General features: G+C 39.3%; 1 protein-coding gene across 2 annotated transcripts in view; it reads right to left on the bottom strand.

Annotated features, from left to right (window-relative positions):
- The window catches only part of SYNPO2 (synaptopodin 2), a 160,326-nt gene extending 143,884 nt beyond the window's left edge, over positions 1–16,442 (bottom strand). The window contains exon 1 of one of the 2 annotated variants that reach the window (XM_070504687.1): positions 16,112–16,442. In XM_070504687.1, coding sequence (XP_070360788.1) covers positions 16,112–16,216 — 105 coding nt within the window. In that variant the 5' untranslated portion in view covers positions 16,217–16,442. The remainder of the gene's footprint in view (positions 1–16,111) is intronic. The other variant, XM_014857914.3, reaches the window with a different exon arrangement.
- Positions 16,443–18,326: the final 1,884 nt, after the last annotated feature.

Genomic DNA, 18,326 nt, shown 5'->3' with positions numbered 1-18,326 from the left:
CAATTTTAAGCATTAAAAAAGAAAAATCTAATGAAAATCATGTTAAATTGATACTATTTTGAGAGTTTTTGTTTTTTTTTTAACAAATACATCCTGCAAATATGATTTGGAGAAGTGCAAATAAAATTTCCATAAAATGCAGTATAAAGAATTGCCTTTTCCAGGGGCCAGCCTGGCGGCACAGTGGTTAAATTCATGCACTCCGCCTTGGGGGCCTGGCATTCATGGGTTCGGATTCTGGTCGTGGACCTACACACTGCCCATCAAGCCATGCTGTAGTGGCATCCCACATACCAAAAATAGAGGAAGATTGACACAGATGTTAGCTCAGCGACAGTCTTCCTCAAGCAAAAGGTGGAAGATTGGCAACAGGTGTTAGCTCAGGGCCAATCTTCCTCACCAAAAAAAGAAAAAAGCCCAAAAGAATTGCTCTTTCCAGAAAATACTGCTTTATTTTTCAAGTTAAGAGAAAAGCAAAGAAATGTTAAGAGTTAAGAGAAAATATGACCATTTGTGGGCATTTTATTTCACCTATTACCTTCTTGATTTAAAATAGAATACAACTAAAAAGAAACTTAAAATCATGTATTCTAAATCTTTCATCTTATAAATAGAGGAATTGAGAGCCAGGTTGTTTTAGTGATGTAGTTAAGGTCACAGAGTAAAGTCAAGTTAGACCCATACCTAGAATTCATACCTCCGGATTCCCAGTTCAATCAATCTTTGCACTGAACCTCTCAGACTGCATCTTGTTACTACACAATATCAAATAAAAATCTGAACACACACACACGAAGCATATATATCATTCTTCTAACTACCCTCTAAATAAATCGCTTATTAACAAAAGCATCACATAAAGCTTCAGCAAAGTCAGGCTTTTCAGTAATTGCCATTCTCACACTACAGAATAAGAGATGTACATTCATTCATTCATTTATTCAAGAACTTTCCAACAAGTATATAAGTCTGACTTAAGTACCTAGTTATACATACACAGTATGCGACATCTACGTCTATCATCTGCCTTGAAGAGCACTATTTCAGAAGATGCCAAGAGCTAGGATCCTGCTTTCAAAGAGCAAGGGGACAATACACTATCTATGGGAAAATGCAAATCTTTTAACTAGAAATAGCAAAGGGAAACAAGTCTCTATGTCATAACAATAATATATGTTTGTCTACATGCATAACAGGATGGCACACGATGGTCTGAAGTCACCCTTAGCCTCCTTTGCCACAGGAAGCTGGGGCCTGAGTAAGAGCTCCCGTTTGGGGTGTTGTGAGTACCCAGAGGAGGAGTGTCCTTATCTCCTGCTGTGCTTCAGTCTTTATTGTACACTTACTATGTGCCTGGGAGAAACAAAGAGAGGAACATTCCATCTTCAGAAAGGATCATGGTCAAAGTCACAGAGGCCGGGGGCAAGTACAGGGCAGTTTAGGAGAAACTGAGACAGCTGTCCAGGAGGAAGCAAGCTGCTCAGAGAGAAACAGGGAAAGGAGGCAAAGGGCTCTAAAACCTTCCAAAGGAATTTCTATGAGTGAAGTGCTGGACTGTTGAAACACTCACGGAAAATACTTCCAGGGGCAAAATAACTCTGTGCTAGTTCATCTCACCCCTGAATCAGAAGATCCAGGATTCCGTTACCTCTCCATGAAAAGCAACTAAGACAGGGGGACTTATGCAGAACTTATGTTTGTTCTCTCTCTCCCTCTCTCTCTGTCTCTGTCTCTGTCTCTCTCTCTCTCTCTCTCTCTCTCTCACACACACACACACACACACACACACACATACAAACACACAGTATCACTCCTCTTTCTTCTGCAGGTAAGGCAACGTCAGATTTGATGTCTTGATTTGCTCAGGAAGCTATGGTGGAAAAGAGAGGCCTATAAAGAACTGGATAAAGAAAGAATGAGAACTAAGAGAATAGGGGGCAGTGAAGACAGAAAAGAAGGAATTTTCCTTCTCAAACAAGAAAGAGAAGCAGGGGGCCAGAGCCATTGAAGGTAATCAGGAACAGAATGGAATTAACATCATAATGGGATCCTTAGTCGAATTTGTGACGACTCTTGGCCTGCAGCTGAGGGAACCCACAGTCCCTCACTCCACAGGAAGCTACATGGTCATTTGGGCACAAAGGAAGCAGAGAGAGATGAGCTTCCTCTCCTGATTGCAGCTCTGCCTCAGGATGAAACTGTTCTCATCAACATTTCCCCATCTGGCAGGCAGGCAGCCAAAAGATTGGAGACCTGAAAATGGATCACTGCGTTCTGACTCCCTGCAACAGCCAATAACTGTAATATAATATTTACCCAATTCAGTCTAATATCAGTCATGCTGAGCCCCAGCCAACGGAAAATGTTATGTTTCTCGTGAAAGAAACAAAAATAAAGGTGACTTCTGACTTCTATGGTAGTCTCTGACTCTCGAGGCCTAAGCCTTTTCCAAATTTTGTTTTTCATTTCAGCTTGATCTTGACTGATGAAAATAACTCACCATTGTTTGAAAAGCTAAAAACACCAAGAGTTCAACGTATTATCATTTACTTAGAAAAAGCAGCCTTATATAGTAATAAGTTCTAATTTAGAAGACAAGAGTGTAGGGGGAGGGGGAGGTCGGGGAGGGAAAGAAATGCTCATTATTAGCCTTTGCCGAGGCCCTGGCGCAGAGTTCTCCTGACTATTCAGAGATCAGTGTCCTATATTTACTTACCAGGGACAATTTATTTTCTTTTATATTTTCAAAGCACTTGAAATGATTCCTTCTCTTCGTGATGATTTCCATATGCTGTTTCCAATGAAAGCGTGATAGCTTACTGGGTGAGCGTAAGGCCATGTTCTGAAACCATTAAATGCCATCTCACAGGGAGGGACCCCGAGGACTGCAGGAGCCCTTCCAGCGACATTGGGAGCCAGATCTCAAAAGGCCTTGCATGGCGGACAGCAGATATTCCTTCCATTTCATAAAAGTTGGTTAAATAAAATTAGAATAACCACAAGGGTGATAGTAATTTTTAAAAACCCCTGAATGTTTCCTGTGTATTAAGTAATTTACACAAGTAATTTGTAACCCTGAACAGAATCTTTGGTGATAGGTGCTGATACTATGCCCATTTTACAAATGAGGAAACTGAGTCACAGAGACTAATATGATTGAAAGAGTCAGAGTCGACTCACTCTAAATAGAGCACAACATAATTATATGCAAATAATTCTTCATAGTTCTAGGGATTTTCCTTTTAAAAATGTGTACTATTTTAAAATGGGACGATCCTTTTATTTGGCCTGGTAAAATATATAACATTAGGATCCATTGCCTCAAACTGATTAAATTGCGTAACAAAGAAATTGATTAGTAATTGATACTGCAAACATTTTGTGAAACATTGCATTTTATCAAAAATAAAAATTTGCACTGGGTGAAAGAACCATCACAAATTATTTATTTGGTGTTTGTGCTCTTAAATAGAATAATAATGATGATGACTCCTTTACTGCATGATTACTATGTGTCAGGTATTATCTTAATATATAATCCTCAAAAAGTATCACAAGATATATTATTTATTGATTCCCTGGCTCTCAGATTCCTCTCCTGTAAAACCAGTGACATTTTTTATCTATGAAAACAGCATTTCCATTACATAGTACCCCATTTTACAGATGAGGAAACTGAGACTCAGAAAACTGTGTTTAAAGCTACACAGTGAGTGGCAACCAGCGTTAAAATGCTTTTGTCCATTCAGTGGGTTAGCTTCCAAACAATATCTAAATAAGATCATCTCTTTTTTGAAGGAGTAATGAAATTAAGACTCACTAGAAAATATAATAAAACTCTTCTTTGCTCTGGGTCTGACATCGAGGTCAAAATAAACAGGATCTATGTATCAAATTCTCCTTGACACTCCTTAAATTCTTCTTCTCTCACTGGGAGAATCAATTTCAGAGGAAGAGGAAAGATTATTTAATAAAATTTTTAACCAAACTTCTACAACATAAGAGGTGGTGATAATTATTCATTCAAATAAAGTGTTCTAAAGACGGTCAGTAGGCTGCCACATTATGAAAAGCAGAAGTGGATGAAGAAGAAATACGAAGACAGGAGCTCAAAGTTGTTCTCGCAGGACCAGTATGTTACTCATTTAGCGATGGGAAAATAACCACGTGCTCAGGGTTCCCAGGAGGGAGAGTTTTTCATTTTTATCACTATGAAAGAAAGACTGGGCTTCTTATGGCAATTTCTCATGGAAATACGTGCCAGCTACACTGGCGTCTTTACGGTTCCTTGAACGTGCCAAGCAGGCTTCTGTCCCAGGGCTCTTGTACTTGTAGTGCCCTGAATCCACAGGGCTTCCCCCACATACCTGCCAACCCAACTGGAACTCCTATGGACATTTATTTTCATCTAAAAAACGAGAAGGAAACGAGCACTAACTAATGTTTAATCTACTTTAATATATGGGCTGACACTGGTGCCCTGGTCCAGTCTGGTCCAGACAGTTATGAATGTCATACAGGACTTGAGGTGACCCCACCAAAAATGGACCTCCCAACATGGCGGAGGGGGAAGAGGCTTCCTCGTGTGTTCATTCCCTTTCAGCATATTGCAATATATTATGTTTTATGGTGCTCAAGTGAATTTCCATTTTATTATCTAGTTTCAACCTCACAAAATAACACAAGTTTTAAAGTACTCCTGAAAGGAAGCTATTAATTAAAGATAACATTTACATTTCAAGCACAAGAGAACAAGAATACAGCAAATTTATCCTTCTTTATATTCCTACCGAAACTCTTCATCAGCTATGTTGTGAGATTAAAAACAATTACTGTCTAATCATATGAGACAGGTAAGTAAAATATTCAAAATTACCATGAAGACTGTTTGGAGAATGGATTTATATCCACTCTTGTTAGAGAGGGACTTTGCCTTATTGTGCTGTCTGAGACTAGGCAGTGTTGCTGTGAAGTAGTCAGGACTAAGAAGATATTTAATAAGCATCCAGAACATGAAAAACTTCTAGATTTGTTTTTTCAACAACGATTGAAGTCAGGCAATACTCAACTTAAAACTTCACAGAATTTAAACCAAACAATAATGTTTAGAAAGCTCTTCATGGATGCAATTAAAAATGGCTAAAATAAGGTAATATGGCAACAAAACAAGATGTATTTATTATCAGCAAATATTGTTGGAGATGCAAAGAAAAAAGAGGGGCCGGCCCCGTGGCCAAGTGGTTAAGTTTGCATGCTGTGCTGCGGCGGCCCAGGGTTTTGCCAGTTCAGATCCTGGACATGGACATGGCACTGGTCCTCAGGCCACGTTGAGGCAGCGTCCCACATGCCACAACTAGAACGACCTGCAACTAAGATATACAACTATGTACCAGGGGGATTTGGGGAGATAAAGCAGAAAAAAAAAAAAAGAAAGAAAGAAAGAAAAGGAATCAGGAAAATGGTAGAAATAATATTAAAACAAACTACATGCTGGAGGAGGTTTGCTGTAAAGTCAGATGAAAGAACATGTGTTCCCGGTATGTTTCAGCCTGCAGTACTTTCTAGATGCAATTTCAATATTGAAATAGACGAAGAACTATTCTTTTAGAGAGCTTATAAAGAAGGATGCTGGGGATAAGTTCTCAAGAGTAAAGGAATTCTTTTAAATAATCAATGTTTTATGGGGAAAATGAAAACAAAACCACTGATCAAGCAGCTGCTTGAACAGGGATTAACAAAGGAAAGATTCTAGAGCCAGGAGATGAAGGTGCCTCACATAAAATTCATTCAGTGGATTAACTGCAGGCAAGTTCATACAGCAAAATAAACTGAAGATGGAAGTAAAAAGTGCTGCCAGATGTTATCAATATGGTTCATTTTATAAAAACTCACATTTAAAATATACTAGAACCTTTAAAACACGTTGCAATGACATAGGGAAAAGCTTTTGTATCACATAGAGATTTGTGAGGTTCGACAGTATCTCTTGCAAATCCTTAAAAGAGCTGTAGACCTCAAGGATGTTTCACAGTTTTAATGGAGAAATGAATGTTCCAGATTTGTTGACCTTTTCCGGAATGATAAGTGGTTCTTGGTTGTCGGTTACTTGGTAGATATTTTGGAAGAATAAACACAATGTGACTCCTAACAATTAATTGGTTGGAAAGCAACTTTAAAAAAAAAAAAGAAAAGAAATGGATGAAACAGAGAGAAGATTTTGGAGTTGTGGAAAATGTTTCTATCATGTGATTTTTCACGATGAAAAGTAAGTGTGTTATTCTTTAAAATGTCAAATCTGCACACTTAATTGGAAAAAAGAATTTCTAACTGGTTTCCATGTTTCAAATAAAAAGTATCAGTGACATTTTAACACTAAAATATAAAATGTAGCCCATTCCAATTAGTTTGTGAGAACAGACGGACATTAGGGAAGATGGAAATCTCCCCATCAAATTACAACAAAAACATTTGCATTATCAGTTAACGAGAAGGAAAAATGATTTTCAGCTAGCGATTCTTTTCTTCAGTGTGGATCTACCTGTTAAGAGGTTACCTTTTTCAGCCATGACAGTCTTTAGATTCAAGTGTCGAGATAAATTAAAATTTCACTGGACCTCTGAATCATTGTACCACATGGGGTCACACCAAGATTTAAAAATCATAAAGTCTGTCAATCATATTGCTCTCACTAAAAAGAACTCTGGTCAGTGAGAGTAAATAGACTTTTTGTGTGCTGTTAAAGTAAAATAAAAATTACTTTTAAAAATATTGCTTATTTCATCTTTATCTTGTTCTTTTAAATTTTATTTTTGATATGCTGTGTACTATACATAAAATAATAGCACAGCATTACATATGTATGTATATATATCCCATTTATACATCCTATATATATAAATCATATATACATATATATGATATATAAATGGAATATGCTCAAAATAGTTTTACCTAAGGAGGCACAATCAAAACATTTTGGACACCATTGGTCTAACGGAGGAAAAATTGCAGCCATAGACCATAGCCAAATTCCATATGCAGCAAAGTATATGGTAGGTGAGGTGAAAGATGTGTGTGACAATGGGAACAAAGGAGAGAAACTGTTTACCTCTGACTAGAAAATTGAGTCAAACCTCCCAGAGAACTGACTTTGAGTAGAGTCTTCCGGAGTGAGTGAAATTTCCACGAGCATAGAGAGCAGGTGCCGGGGAAAGGGGTGGACGAGCATTCCAGCCAGGACACAGCAGGGATGAAGTCTCCGCAGCAAGAAAGGCAAGGTGTTTTGAGAGAACTGTAGTATTTTCCAATGGCTAAGTGCATATTTTGGGGAGTGGCAGGCGTTGGGGCTGGACAGTGCGGCAGGGACCAGATCTGGGAGGACTATGGGTACCACAGAGGGGTCGTGAGCGTGGGAACAAGCCACAGTGCAGGGGGCTTTGGCATCAAAGTGGTGTGACCTTAAGTCATTTACTTAAATTCTCCAAGTCTCAGTTTCCTCTTCTGTAAAAAAAAAAAAGGGTAATAAGGCTATTGTGAATGAAATAATTCATAAAGTGCTTAATGGTCTGTACTTCCTAAGAGTTTTAAATGTTGTGGTTATTTTGAATGACCACGATGGGGAGATTTTGAGGTATTTTAAGCAGTGATTGAACAGGTGATTTAGAAAAATCTCTCTGTAGCGTGAAGCTGAGGAACGTGAAACCGAAGCAGGGAGACTGTCAAAGGCTGCTGGTAGTTATCTAGGAGACAAACGAGGGCCCGAGATGCAGGACGGGGAGTAGGGACCCCTCACGAAGGGAGGAAGAGCTATGGAGGAGGCAGAAGGTCAGGACTCAGTTACCACCTCCATGTGTTGGTTACACCCCTTTACACACCCTGCGTGATAAAATTCTCAAAAATGGTCCTACTGCTTGAAACTTTTGGCTTCAAAAATAAAGTAGCATGTCATAGTTTCTAAGAAGACATGGGAAATCTGATAAGAAGAAAATCAAAGAAAAGCTTTCCTTCAGAAGACAGAATTATGAAACTTTCTAGTCTATTTCACTTCCTAAATTATTTGTTCAGGAAATAAAAGTTTCAAATAAAATGATTTGACACTAATTTAAATTAGTGAAAATACACAATGTCAGAACAGGAAGAGTAGGTTTGTTTGACGGAACCACAAAAATCTCTCCATCATGGTCTGTTTAGGTCCTCCTTTCCCTCTTAACTGGCTGTTCAAGCTACACTAGACCCAAGAGTGTCATGTGTAGGAGCTTAGAAGACAAACCCTGGAGCCAAACTCTCTACAGGTGAACCCAGGTCTGGCTTTAACCACCTGTGTGACCTAGGAAGTCACCTAACCTCTTTGTGCCTCTGTCATGGGGAATCCTAAATGGAGGTAACCTCAAAGGGTTCTCTCATTATAGTTAAATGGCGATTAAAGAAGGGCCTGGCACCCAGCAAACATTATATATACACGAGTTTCTTAAATAAAATTATGTCCAGAAGGTGTTAAAGGCATTAAATGTTTGGGGGGAAATGACACCATCAACCGTTATTACAGATTTCTTAGAGAAAAAATAATCTGTGCCCTAAAAGGTGAAATTCAAGCCAGGTCAAGTTTGGTAAAGGTGAGGAAGGAAGAGAGGTCTTGCCTAGGCAGAATGAAACAGAACATGAGCCCATAGTTCTGCTCAGAAAAATCCATCCACTACATTGTTTTATCAGCCCAGTACCCACCCTGCTTCCAAATAAACGTGGAAAAGCTAGTCATGGGCGAGGAGGATATAAAAACCAAAGACCCACCGAGAGGAAAACTATTTATTACATAATCAAGTGACATGATCTTTCATTTACAACATTTCAAGTGGTAACTCCACCACATGTTTCAGTACATTTATCTGAAACACACCAGATTTATATGCCAGTATAGGAAAACCATATCCAGCCCATCATAACACCAAACTCCATCTACATCACCAATGACCTGCCACAGGTCAAGGATCTGACCGTGACGATACCGTTTGTTAAGAATCTGGCCATCTCTTGTTAATAATAAGAAAAGAAGGGCAAATAATTCAGAAAAATAAAGTGCCTAAAGTAATTCAACACCATCCATAAATTCTCACCGAGGTGGTCAAACAATGAAACAGCCCCCAAAGAGCAAACATTATTTTGTTTCTCAGATGAGCTTTAACCTCATGAAGTTGTTTACTCTGTAGGATTGTTTAATGAAGCTGATGCAGGAATTCTCCACCTCCTTGTAACAAAACCTCATGGCATCTGGTGTCATCATGATTCTGCTAGAATAGACTCAAGAAACATCTTGGAGGCTATCTACTTTTCATGTTTATTTACAAGTAAACTGGCTCCCTTTCCAGTCTTGTCTCTCATTGCACATTGTTTGGAAATGCGTTTCCTGCGATCCTTTTCTTTAGTCCCATTAAAAGAAGAAATCATTACAGGTGTTTTTAGGGATTAAATCTTAGACTGGTGACATTCTGTTTGGTAGAATTCTGTACTGAAGTCACTGTAATTTTCAGCATTATTAAATGATAGTCAGGCTGATGCAAGAAATGGCACGATGCCACTACCAGAGGGAAACAACTACATTTGACTTTGAACTGCTTTACATAACTTTTTTTTTTTGGCAAATAGTTTATGTTTGGGAGGATCAGTTTTTTTCCGTATAAACAGAGTAATAAACTTTGTCTATTCAACTAGTATCAAATGAGATAACATATGTTAACACACTTGGACAGTTGTAAGATAGACACATTGAAGTATTCTTCGCTAAATACATAAATAAGCTTATATTCTTGAACACTTATTAACCAATAGAGGGAGACAAATTATTTTGGAGGTTATCCTGTCTTTTAAAACCATTACCATGAAAAATATGCAAATATTATCCAGTTAGGTATAACGTTTATGTCACAATGATATTACATCCTGACTTTGGGAATTTGCAATATGACTTTGTTTAAAAACAACAATCACCTTAGTTTAATATCCAATAAAAGTTGAGAGTACTTCCTTCTAACTTGAGAGTTCTAGATTCTGGCCATAATATTCAAAAAACATTTTTAGACGCACTGAAAGTATGTATCTGCCTAACAGTGAAAAGCATCCTGGGTTATGAAAGTACTGATTCACATTGGACAAAAGGAGAAGAAAAGGAAAAAGGAGTTCTTTACATTTCTTATTAAGCCTAAAGCCAGATTTGCATTCATTCTACGCAAAAATAGCTTCAACATGGAAGCCGTAAGAGTTGGTGATGTGTTTTCAGGGCCAATCTGAAATGACACGTGATCGATAATATGAACCTGTGTGATGGAACTGATGTTTTTGAGGCTTGTTCACTCATTCAGTTATAAACAGGAAACTGTTTTATGTCTTTCGTATCTATTTCAACTATGATAAAGCCAAATCCCTGCTTTAATAATACTTTGGTCAGATCCCACGTGCAATGCTGGCAGCTTTTTGTTATTAAAACAGTCTAGTCCAATAACAGCTTCAATCTTATGTCTGACTCCAAGCTCTCTCCTAAGCACCATGGCCAGGCTGGGGGCTCCAGGACTTGACATAGGGAGGAGGGTGTTGTCTGCTCTTTACCCACCTCCCTTGAGCTCCTCCCAGGTTGAAAGCAGGGAGGAACACGGAGAAAGAGGGGGAAGGTAGATGTATTTACTCATAGCCAAATGAGGTGGCATTTCTCTCTTGGCTGGTTGTTGTGCTTCTCTGGTTAACGTTGAGCAGTCACCACTGTCCTCTCTGTGGCTAGTGTCCAGCATTTGCTGGAGCACTTGTGTGGTTTCTTCTAGGAGCCCTGGAGGGCTTTGCCATTGCACAGTTCCCCAGCACAGGAAATAGGGCTCCAGCCCACCTCTTCTATATCCCTTCCAAGTCCCCAGTAGTTCCTCAAGATGCCAGCTTGTTCCTGCCAGCCCCTGGCTAAGAGCTTGGCCTTTCTGGGAAGGCCCAGCAAGAGGGCTGAAATTCTGCCACTTTTTCTGTGACAGTCCATGGGAAATGCAAAAATCCTTGCCTTACCAAATGGACAAGTTCCTATTCATTGTCTCTCACTCTCTCTGTCTCTGCCTCTCTTTTGCTCTCTCTCCCCCTGCATCTTTCTCAAGTTTTATTCCCCTCACCCACCTCTCCCTATCCCCATCCCAGCATCCACATAGGTACCAAGTAAGTCAGAAACGCCACTGACAAAGACATACTATCAAGGAATAAATTCCCAGGCTCCTCTCTTGCAGGAGGCTCCAATCTATACAGTGATCATTTTTGAGGTTCCCAGCACCTCCTCTGTTCCCCCAAGCCCACCCATCTTGGCTTCAGAAAAGGAAACTCCTCCCACCACTAATTATGACCTGCTCACAATGCCAAGGACTCGGACAATTCTTGCCTCTCTCTGGTCCTCGTCTTATATCATTGGGAAAGGGGCAATGGGGACGTGCTAGAAGGACATATGCGCCACCTTCAGTATGCCCTATGAAGACAGATCTGGCCTCAACTTTCTACAGCAGTGGTTCTGAATCTTGACCACACATCAGAATTACCTTTGGAGTGTTTACAAATCTTGATGCCTGGGGGCACCCCTGAACAACTAAATTAGAGTTGGATGAACACCATGGTATTTCTTTTTTATAAACTCCCTTTTGGGGACCACCTTAACCTACCTTTATCCTCTCAGCACCTGTTTCCGCCAATGCAGAAGGAGAAGCAGACCTGCAATCAAAACCCATCATTTTTCATAGCTTAACCTTTGGCGAGTAACTTAGCCTCTCCATGCCGCAATTTCCTTATCTTTAAAATGAGGATATTTTTCATATTGCTTCTTCAGTTTGGGAGATCATTTGAGGAGATAATACCTGAAAAACTCTTGGAACGTTTCCTGGTATATAACAAGGACCTGATAAATGCAAGCTACACATGGGCTATGTCCAGATAATGGCAAAGTTCATGCATAGTCATTATTTTATCTCGTCTTTCAACACACAGTGATCTGTCTTAAATCATGTAATTCCAAAATAAAGATGTTATAAAACACCTGCTTGATAGATTTAGCTAGTGTGCACTGAATTCTATAAGTATAGCTGTTTTTAGAATTTCTAGAAAGTGCTCAAAAAGTCAATAAAAAATGAAGTGATCAGTCATGTTTTCTAATAAAGATCTTACCAGCTTTCCTTATGTAATAAGGAGCTTTATCTTGAAGTATACACATTCAAATACATTAAAATCTCTCTTTTTTTCTCTTTAGAAATAGCTATGTTTCTGGAATTATTTTATTTAACACATTTTAGAAACCTCACTGATAGCACTAAAGGATAAGAATTATGTTATTTGAATGTGCTTTGCCTAAATACATTTGTATTCAATCGTTTAAAAAGAGAATATACAGTAATAGATGAGAAGCATTAAATCCACTTCTGCCTCATAAAATGGATGACTGTAATCTGTCACCTCAACTTTGTTAAAGCTATTTGAAACTCTGAATTAAAATTCAATCGGAGAATAAGTACCATAGTGGTCTATAACTTTTGAAGGAAGCTTACATTTCTATACATTAAAACATATAAAGGATAAACATGTTTTACCTAAATATCTAAACAGGTTTTGTTCATTATTTTCAAAGTGTGAGCTATTTCTGAATTGTTCATACATTTTGTTTGTAAAACAAAAATTTCTCCCCACTTCTTTATGGGAAGATTTTCCAAACTCATTTGCCAAGAGCATGTCCAGACGCATAGCCATGTAAGCACATGTTCCAAAAAAGAGAGTTTTGTAAAGTAAAAGTGCTAACATACTTTCATAAGGACATCTGCACACACACAAAGGGGGTTTTATGTTGTAAATTTGTTTCTGTGGAGGATCCCTCAGAGACACGCTTTGCAGAGTATTGTCTTATGACTCTGGTTTAGAAATGTTTGCTTCCCATCACATGTATTTAGAACACAAATGGAAAGATATATAAACATCTAAAAACCAGGCTAATGTTACTGATTATTTGGGCCTTTTAAAAATTCAATTTATCCTTGAAAACAAAACAGAATTTTGTGGCCTTGAGCTTCAACGTCAGTGAAGAGTTTTGATTGTTAAAATTTCTGATAGTGATCTTTAAAAGCTGGGATTTGCCTACAGTTCGGCCAACCACCCGAATACTAAAAGCCTTTGAACATCTCTCAAAAGTGACGAAACATGACACAAGAGGGATGTTTATTGGGAATTATAAAGCTATTCAATTTCTGATCATTCTTAATCACATTAGACTAGGTTTTCCTTTGCTATTTCAGCTTGCTAGATTTTCATTCTGTATAGAATTATGGAAAATGTAAACACTAGATATTTACAACAAGGCAAAAATTTGTTATCTATAGAATTTCTCGGTAGCATTCCCATTTTAAGAGGCATGATTCAAGCACTGTCTGTAATTTTCCTTTCTTTGGAAATATATCTTTGCTTCAATTTCCAAATTATTCCTTCACATGTTCTTCAAAACTGTGAGCATTTTGTTTGCCAGCAACCATCCTCTTCCCAGCGTTTCTGCCTCTCCCCCCGACCCATCCTCCCACCTGAAGGTAAGTTGGCCTAATAAGTATTACCAGTCCTTGGAAGAGGAGAAGGTCTTTGCTGAGCAACACTGACTTCACTTTGATCTCAATGAGAGGCTATTGCTAGCATCAAGTTGACTTAATGTTTTAAATGAAACACAGTGATCCCAGTGAGTCCACGGCCTTGATAATGCAGAAAGTGACAAGCACTCTGCTCTGAGGGTTTTCTAGAGCAAATAATGCTGGCATAAGACATTAAATATAATAACTTTGAATTAAGGGAAAAAATAGACCAGCAAAAGTGAGCATTGCCATAGTAATTTAGAAATTATATGTTCTTTAGAAGGCTCACTAGTCAACTTTTTACATATGGAAGAAAACTAGACTGCAGACCATCGTGTCGTGTCTGTTTCTGTCCCTCTCTCTCTTTGTCTCTGTCTCTGTCCCTCTCTGTCTCTGTTTCTCTCTCTCTCACTCACACACACACACACACACACACACACACACACACGAGAATAATGGCAAAGATCCAGATGCTTTAATAATGATCTTTTGAAAACCACAAATATATTGCCTGGGTATTTTATGAAAGATGACTTGGGAGGAGAGCAAGACTGAATTTTTTGACCCTCACACAGCCTAACAGCCTCTCTGAATCCTGGTAAGAGGGATGCCATCAGCAGAGAAATGCCTCCAAGGCACCTTTCACTAGCAATTTTCTTCAATTCTTCAAAAAAATCGCTACACGGTGGTTCCACTTTGAAATAAGCACATGGAGAACTCAAGAGAAACCCACTACCCACTCTATTCTTAAGGTCTGGTTACGAAACAGCCACCAGGGAATTACAGCTTCTAGTCATTTCTGTCCTCACATTTTAACTGGTAGGCAAGTGCTTCTAAAACTGAATACTCTTAGGACTGTTGGATCCTGAAGTATCATAGAACCTCACTGATGGTGAAGTCCAATTTCCTCCTTACTTCTCTCCTTTCCCACTCCACTCAAAATTTTTATCTCTCTCTCCCTCTATACACACACACACACACACACACACACACACACACACAACCAATGAGTCAGGAAGGGCTAGAGATTTGTGTCAGGCCTGGCTGCAAGTTAGATCAGAGCTGGAATTGGAACCCAATCTCAGGAACTGGAGCCAGTCAACTCCTATTCTACACCCAGAACAAATGCACTTCGATCTCACGAATTCTACATATTCTGAATTAGGCGTTAATATTTTGTCTGATGTCGCCTGCCATTGACTCCTAAAGAAACACAGTGAGCCATCTTTCCGTATCCTTTGTCACTGCCAATTCCAAGCCGAAGACCTGAGGCAAAAGTTACTTAACCTCTCTGGGCTCTTTCCCCTGGGCTCTTTCCTCATCTAAAATTAGTAGGTTGACCTGGAGATCTCTGAGAAACTTTCCAGTTCTAAAAATTCTGCTTTTCACCTCCTGTTTTATGCTCCATTCTTGATGCTTGAACTTTTCACTAGGTGGCAGGATTCCACCATCGCATTATGAAAGGATTTTCTGATGGATGCCTGGGAGCAGAAAATTTCAAAGAAGCTCCTTTCTTTACAGTGAACGTTAAAAAAAAATCCAAAAGGAAAGAATAACTACAAAGGCCAATGGCACATATGTTTCATAAAGATCTAGATCCATTTTTAATGAAAATATAAAATAGAAAATGAATCGAACATGTTCTTTCACTTAATACCACAATTTAACACTAAAATCAGGTAAAATTCTGCTTATTTTCTGACATATTAAAATTTATTTTAAATGAACCTCAATTAGACCGTACCCAATTCCCTTGAGCAAACTGGTAGTATACTGAGCTAAGAAACAAGCAATCTAATGGAAACAAAAACATCAAAACATTTTAAGTCGTTATGAGATGCATTTCAAAGTTACCTCTAAGTTCCTGACAGTATATTTCCAGTCTCTGAATTTTATTTTGAGCATTTAACCAAATGAATTATATGCTGGAAGAGAGTACATGGATTTTTGCATTTATGGGTCAAATCCTTAAAAGAGTATTCTTTCTAACAGATTTTATGACATCTTCATCCTGTTTTGAAAATTATTGCCCCAGATTGGCCTTTTCATGAATGCTGCCTACTACACATCTACCAGCACTTTATGAGCCCGTCAAATAGCCAAGCCAATTGGTTTTGCTGAGCATTTCTTCTCCACCGGAGCCAAACAAAGTGACAAGAAACAATAACTCAACCGTATGTTCTAATATTGCCTAACTGAAACACTCCCAAGTTCCCAAATGTCGGAGAGGTTCATTAAACCAGGCTTTTCTTCAGCTGATAAATATGGCACTTTTTTTTTTTCTATCAATTGCTGGTTAATTACATATCTACTATACGTCACTCTCCAAAGTTTCTTTGAAAACAAACAAACAAACAAACGCACATCCTCGAAAAATTCAACATCAGCAAAGAAATCAAACTAATATGTAGACTTCTGAATCAGAACTTGAGAAAACCATCAACAGGTTCCTTTCACTCCTTGCCTCCAGGCACAGAGCGGCGAGAACATCTCTTTGGTGGTCCTACCTTAGCAACGCGTAAGGGCTCCTTCTGCTCCTTGCCACCTTGCAATCTGAACCCCCAGGGTGCCCCTCCGGTCATGGAAATGCAGATAAAATCCCCCGTGCCCATTTTCTCCTTTTAGCTGGGTAGCATGAAGAGCCTGAAAAGACAGACGAAGCCTGGGTGCGGCTGAGGTCGAGCCACGGAGGCAGGACTGGGGCGCGCGGAGCCTCCTTCGCAGCCGCCGCCGCTGCGACTTTGCGCCGCTACTGGGAACATTGACAGGGAGGCAGAGGCGCTCGCTAGCATCCAGGACACAGCCTACTCTTGCGTCACGCTCCTTTGCTCAGCCCACCTCCAGGGAAAGGAAAGAGCCCACGCATAGGAGAATGTCCCCATCTGGGGCAAGATGGAGGGGCAGGGAGAGCCAACATTCTCTAGCACGAACTGATTAAATACCAGTGTTTAAAAGAAAGCAAGCGTGATTGAAAAACTTTCCTTCAATAATTCTATAAATAGCAGAGGACGCGTGAAGGTTTTAATCTCCAGGCCAGAGTGACATCCTAAAATATGAGCTCTGAGAACTCAACTACTAGAGGATTAGATTCTCTCGAATAAATGTTTTGAGAATTAGAACACCGATGATTGAAACAGACAAAAGGGAGTTAAAGTGGGCTAAATTATTATTTTTCTAAGCGTTTACTGTCTGCAGCCTGCAGAACTAATCCCATAAGAGGAAATAAAAGAAAGCAAAACATTTATGTTTTTAAAAACGTCCTGCTCTAAGAAGTACTTTTCTGAACTATAATATATATATTTAGAGGAAGGGGGGAGGAGAGGGAAGAAGGGAGAAAAGAGAGAAAGGGAGAGAGAGACAGAGAATCTCCCCCTGGAAGCTACGTTCTTATTACTATGTCTATCGCATGGTTTGGGTTAAACGTGTTTCATTTTCTTCCTTCCTCAGTAGGAAGGAAACTTCTTAAACCTGCATAATCACCCAACTGCATATAATGCCACATACAATTTTCTTATTTTTATAGTCTCTCATGGTGTGTTCTAAGTCTGGGTGGTCCAGTATAAAAGTTGATTTTATATGCAGTCTAAAATATTTTAATGTTTTAAATTTGAATATAATCTACAAAAAATTGCACAAATGGAACACTTTTATTTTCCCGTAATACTTTTATTTTCCATAACATTCATCCACATAAAAACAGACTAAATAGAGCCAGCCCCAGTGGCCCTGTGGTTATGTTCAGTGTGTTCTGCTTCCGTGGCCCAGGTTCAGTTGCTGGGCTTGGACCTACACTGCTCTGTTAGTGACCATGCTCTGCTGGCAGCCAACATACTAAAAAATAGAGGAAGATTAGCATAGCTGTTAGCACAGGGCGAATCTTCCTCAGCAAAAAAAAAAAAAAAGAACAGACCAAATAAAGAAGAGGCTGGGAAAGTTAGCTTGTTTTCCATGTGGCACCAGACACTTCACCTGTTTCAGTACTAGGAAGCACTATATGATGGACATGTACCCAGCCCCACTCCCCAGAAGCCAAACGTGTTAAGAGAGATTATTTGTGCTCCTCACTGGAGTAAGGAGACTGACAGCCTAGGAAAGGCTCTTTGAAGGTCGCGAGGCCCAGACACGCGTCCCAAGCTTGATTCTCTTCAGAGAGGTAAACCAACTTTACCAAAATCTTTCTTTTTAAAAAAAGACTGTTACAAGTGACATCCTAAAATGAATTCTGAGAATGAAAGAAAAAGAACTGTTACATTTGTTCTTTCCACTTTCTCGTATCTCTTGTGCTCCTCACGCCCTCCAGTCTAGCTCCTGTCCCCACCATAGGATACGCTCTCAGCAAGGTCACTCATTACCTCCGTGCTTTTGTGCAGCACTTGATGTTAGGGACCATGTCCTCCTTAAGTTGTTTTCTTCCTTAGGCTGCTAGGACCCCACATGCCCTTGGCTTTCCCCTTGCCTCGCCAGCCACTCCCTTTACACTGTTTCTATGGGTTCTCTCACTCACTCCACAAAATTTAACCTTCCCCTCAATCCCAGATATCTTTCCTTAACTCCAGGCCAACATATCCAACTGCCTATTAATATCTAAAACTCAATATATTCAAAATCAAGTTCATTATTTTTCCCCGAAATTCTGCATCTCCTCTGAAGTTCCCCATCTCAGGATAATCGAATAACCCATTACCTTCCTCTTACACCTGGTTGCCTTCAACCCTGACTTAA

This window comes from Equus asinus, chromosome 3, assembly GCF_041296235.1.
Source record: "Equus asinus isolate D_3611 breed Donkey chromosome 3, EquAss-T2T_v2, whole genome shotgun sequence".
Taxonomy (NCBI): Eukaryota; Metazoa; Chordata; class Mammalia; order Perissodactyla; family Equidae; genus Equus; species Equus asinus.
This window is presented reverse-complemented; position numbering and strand designations above follow the sequence as displayed.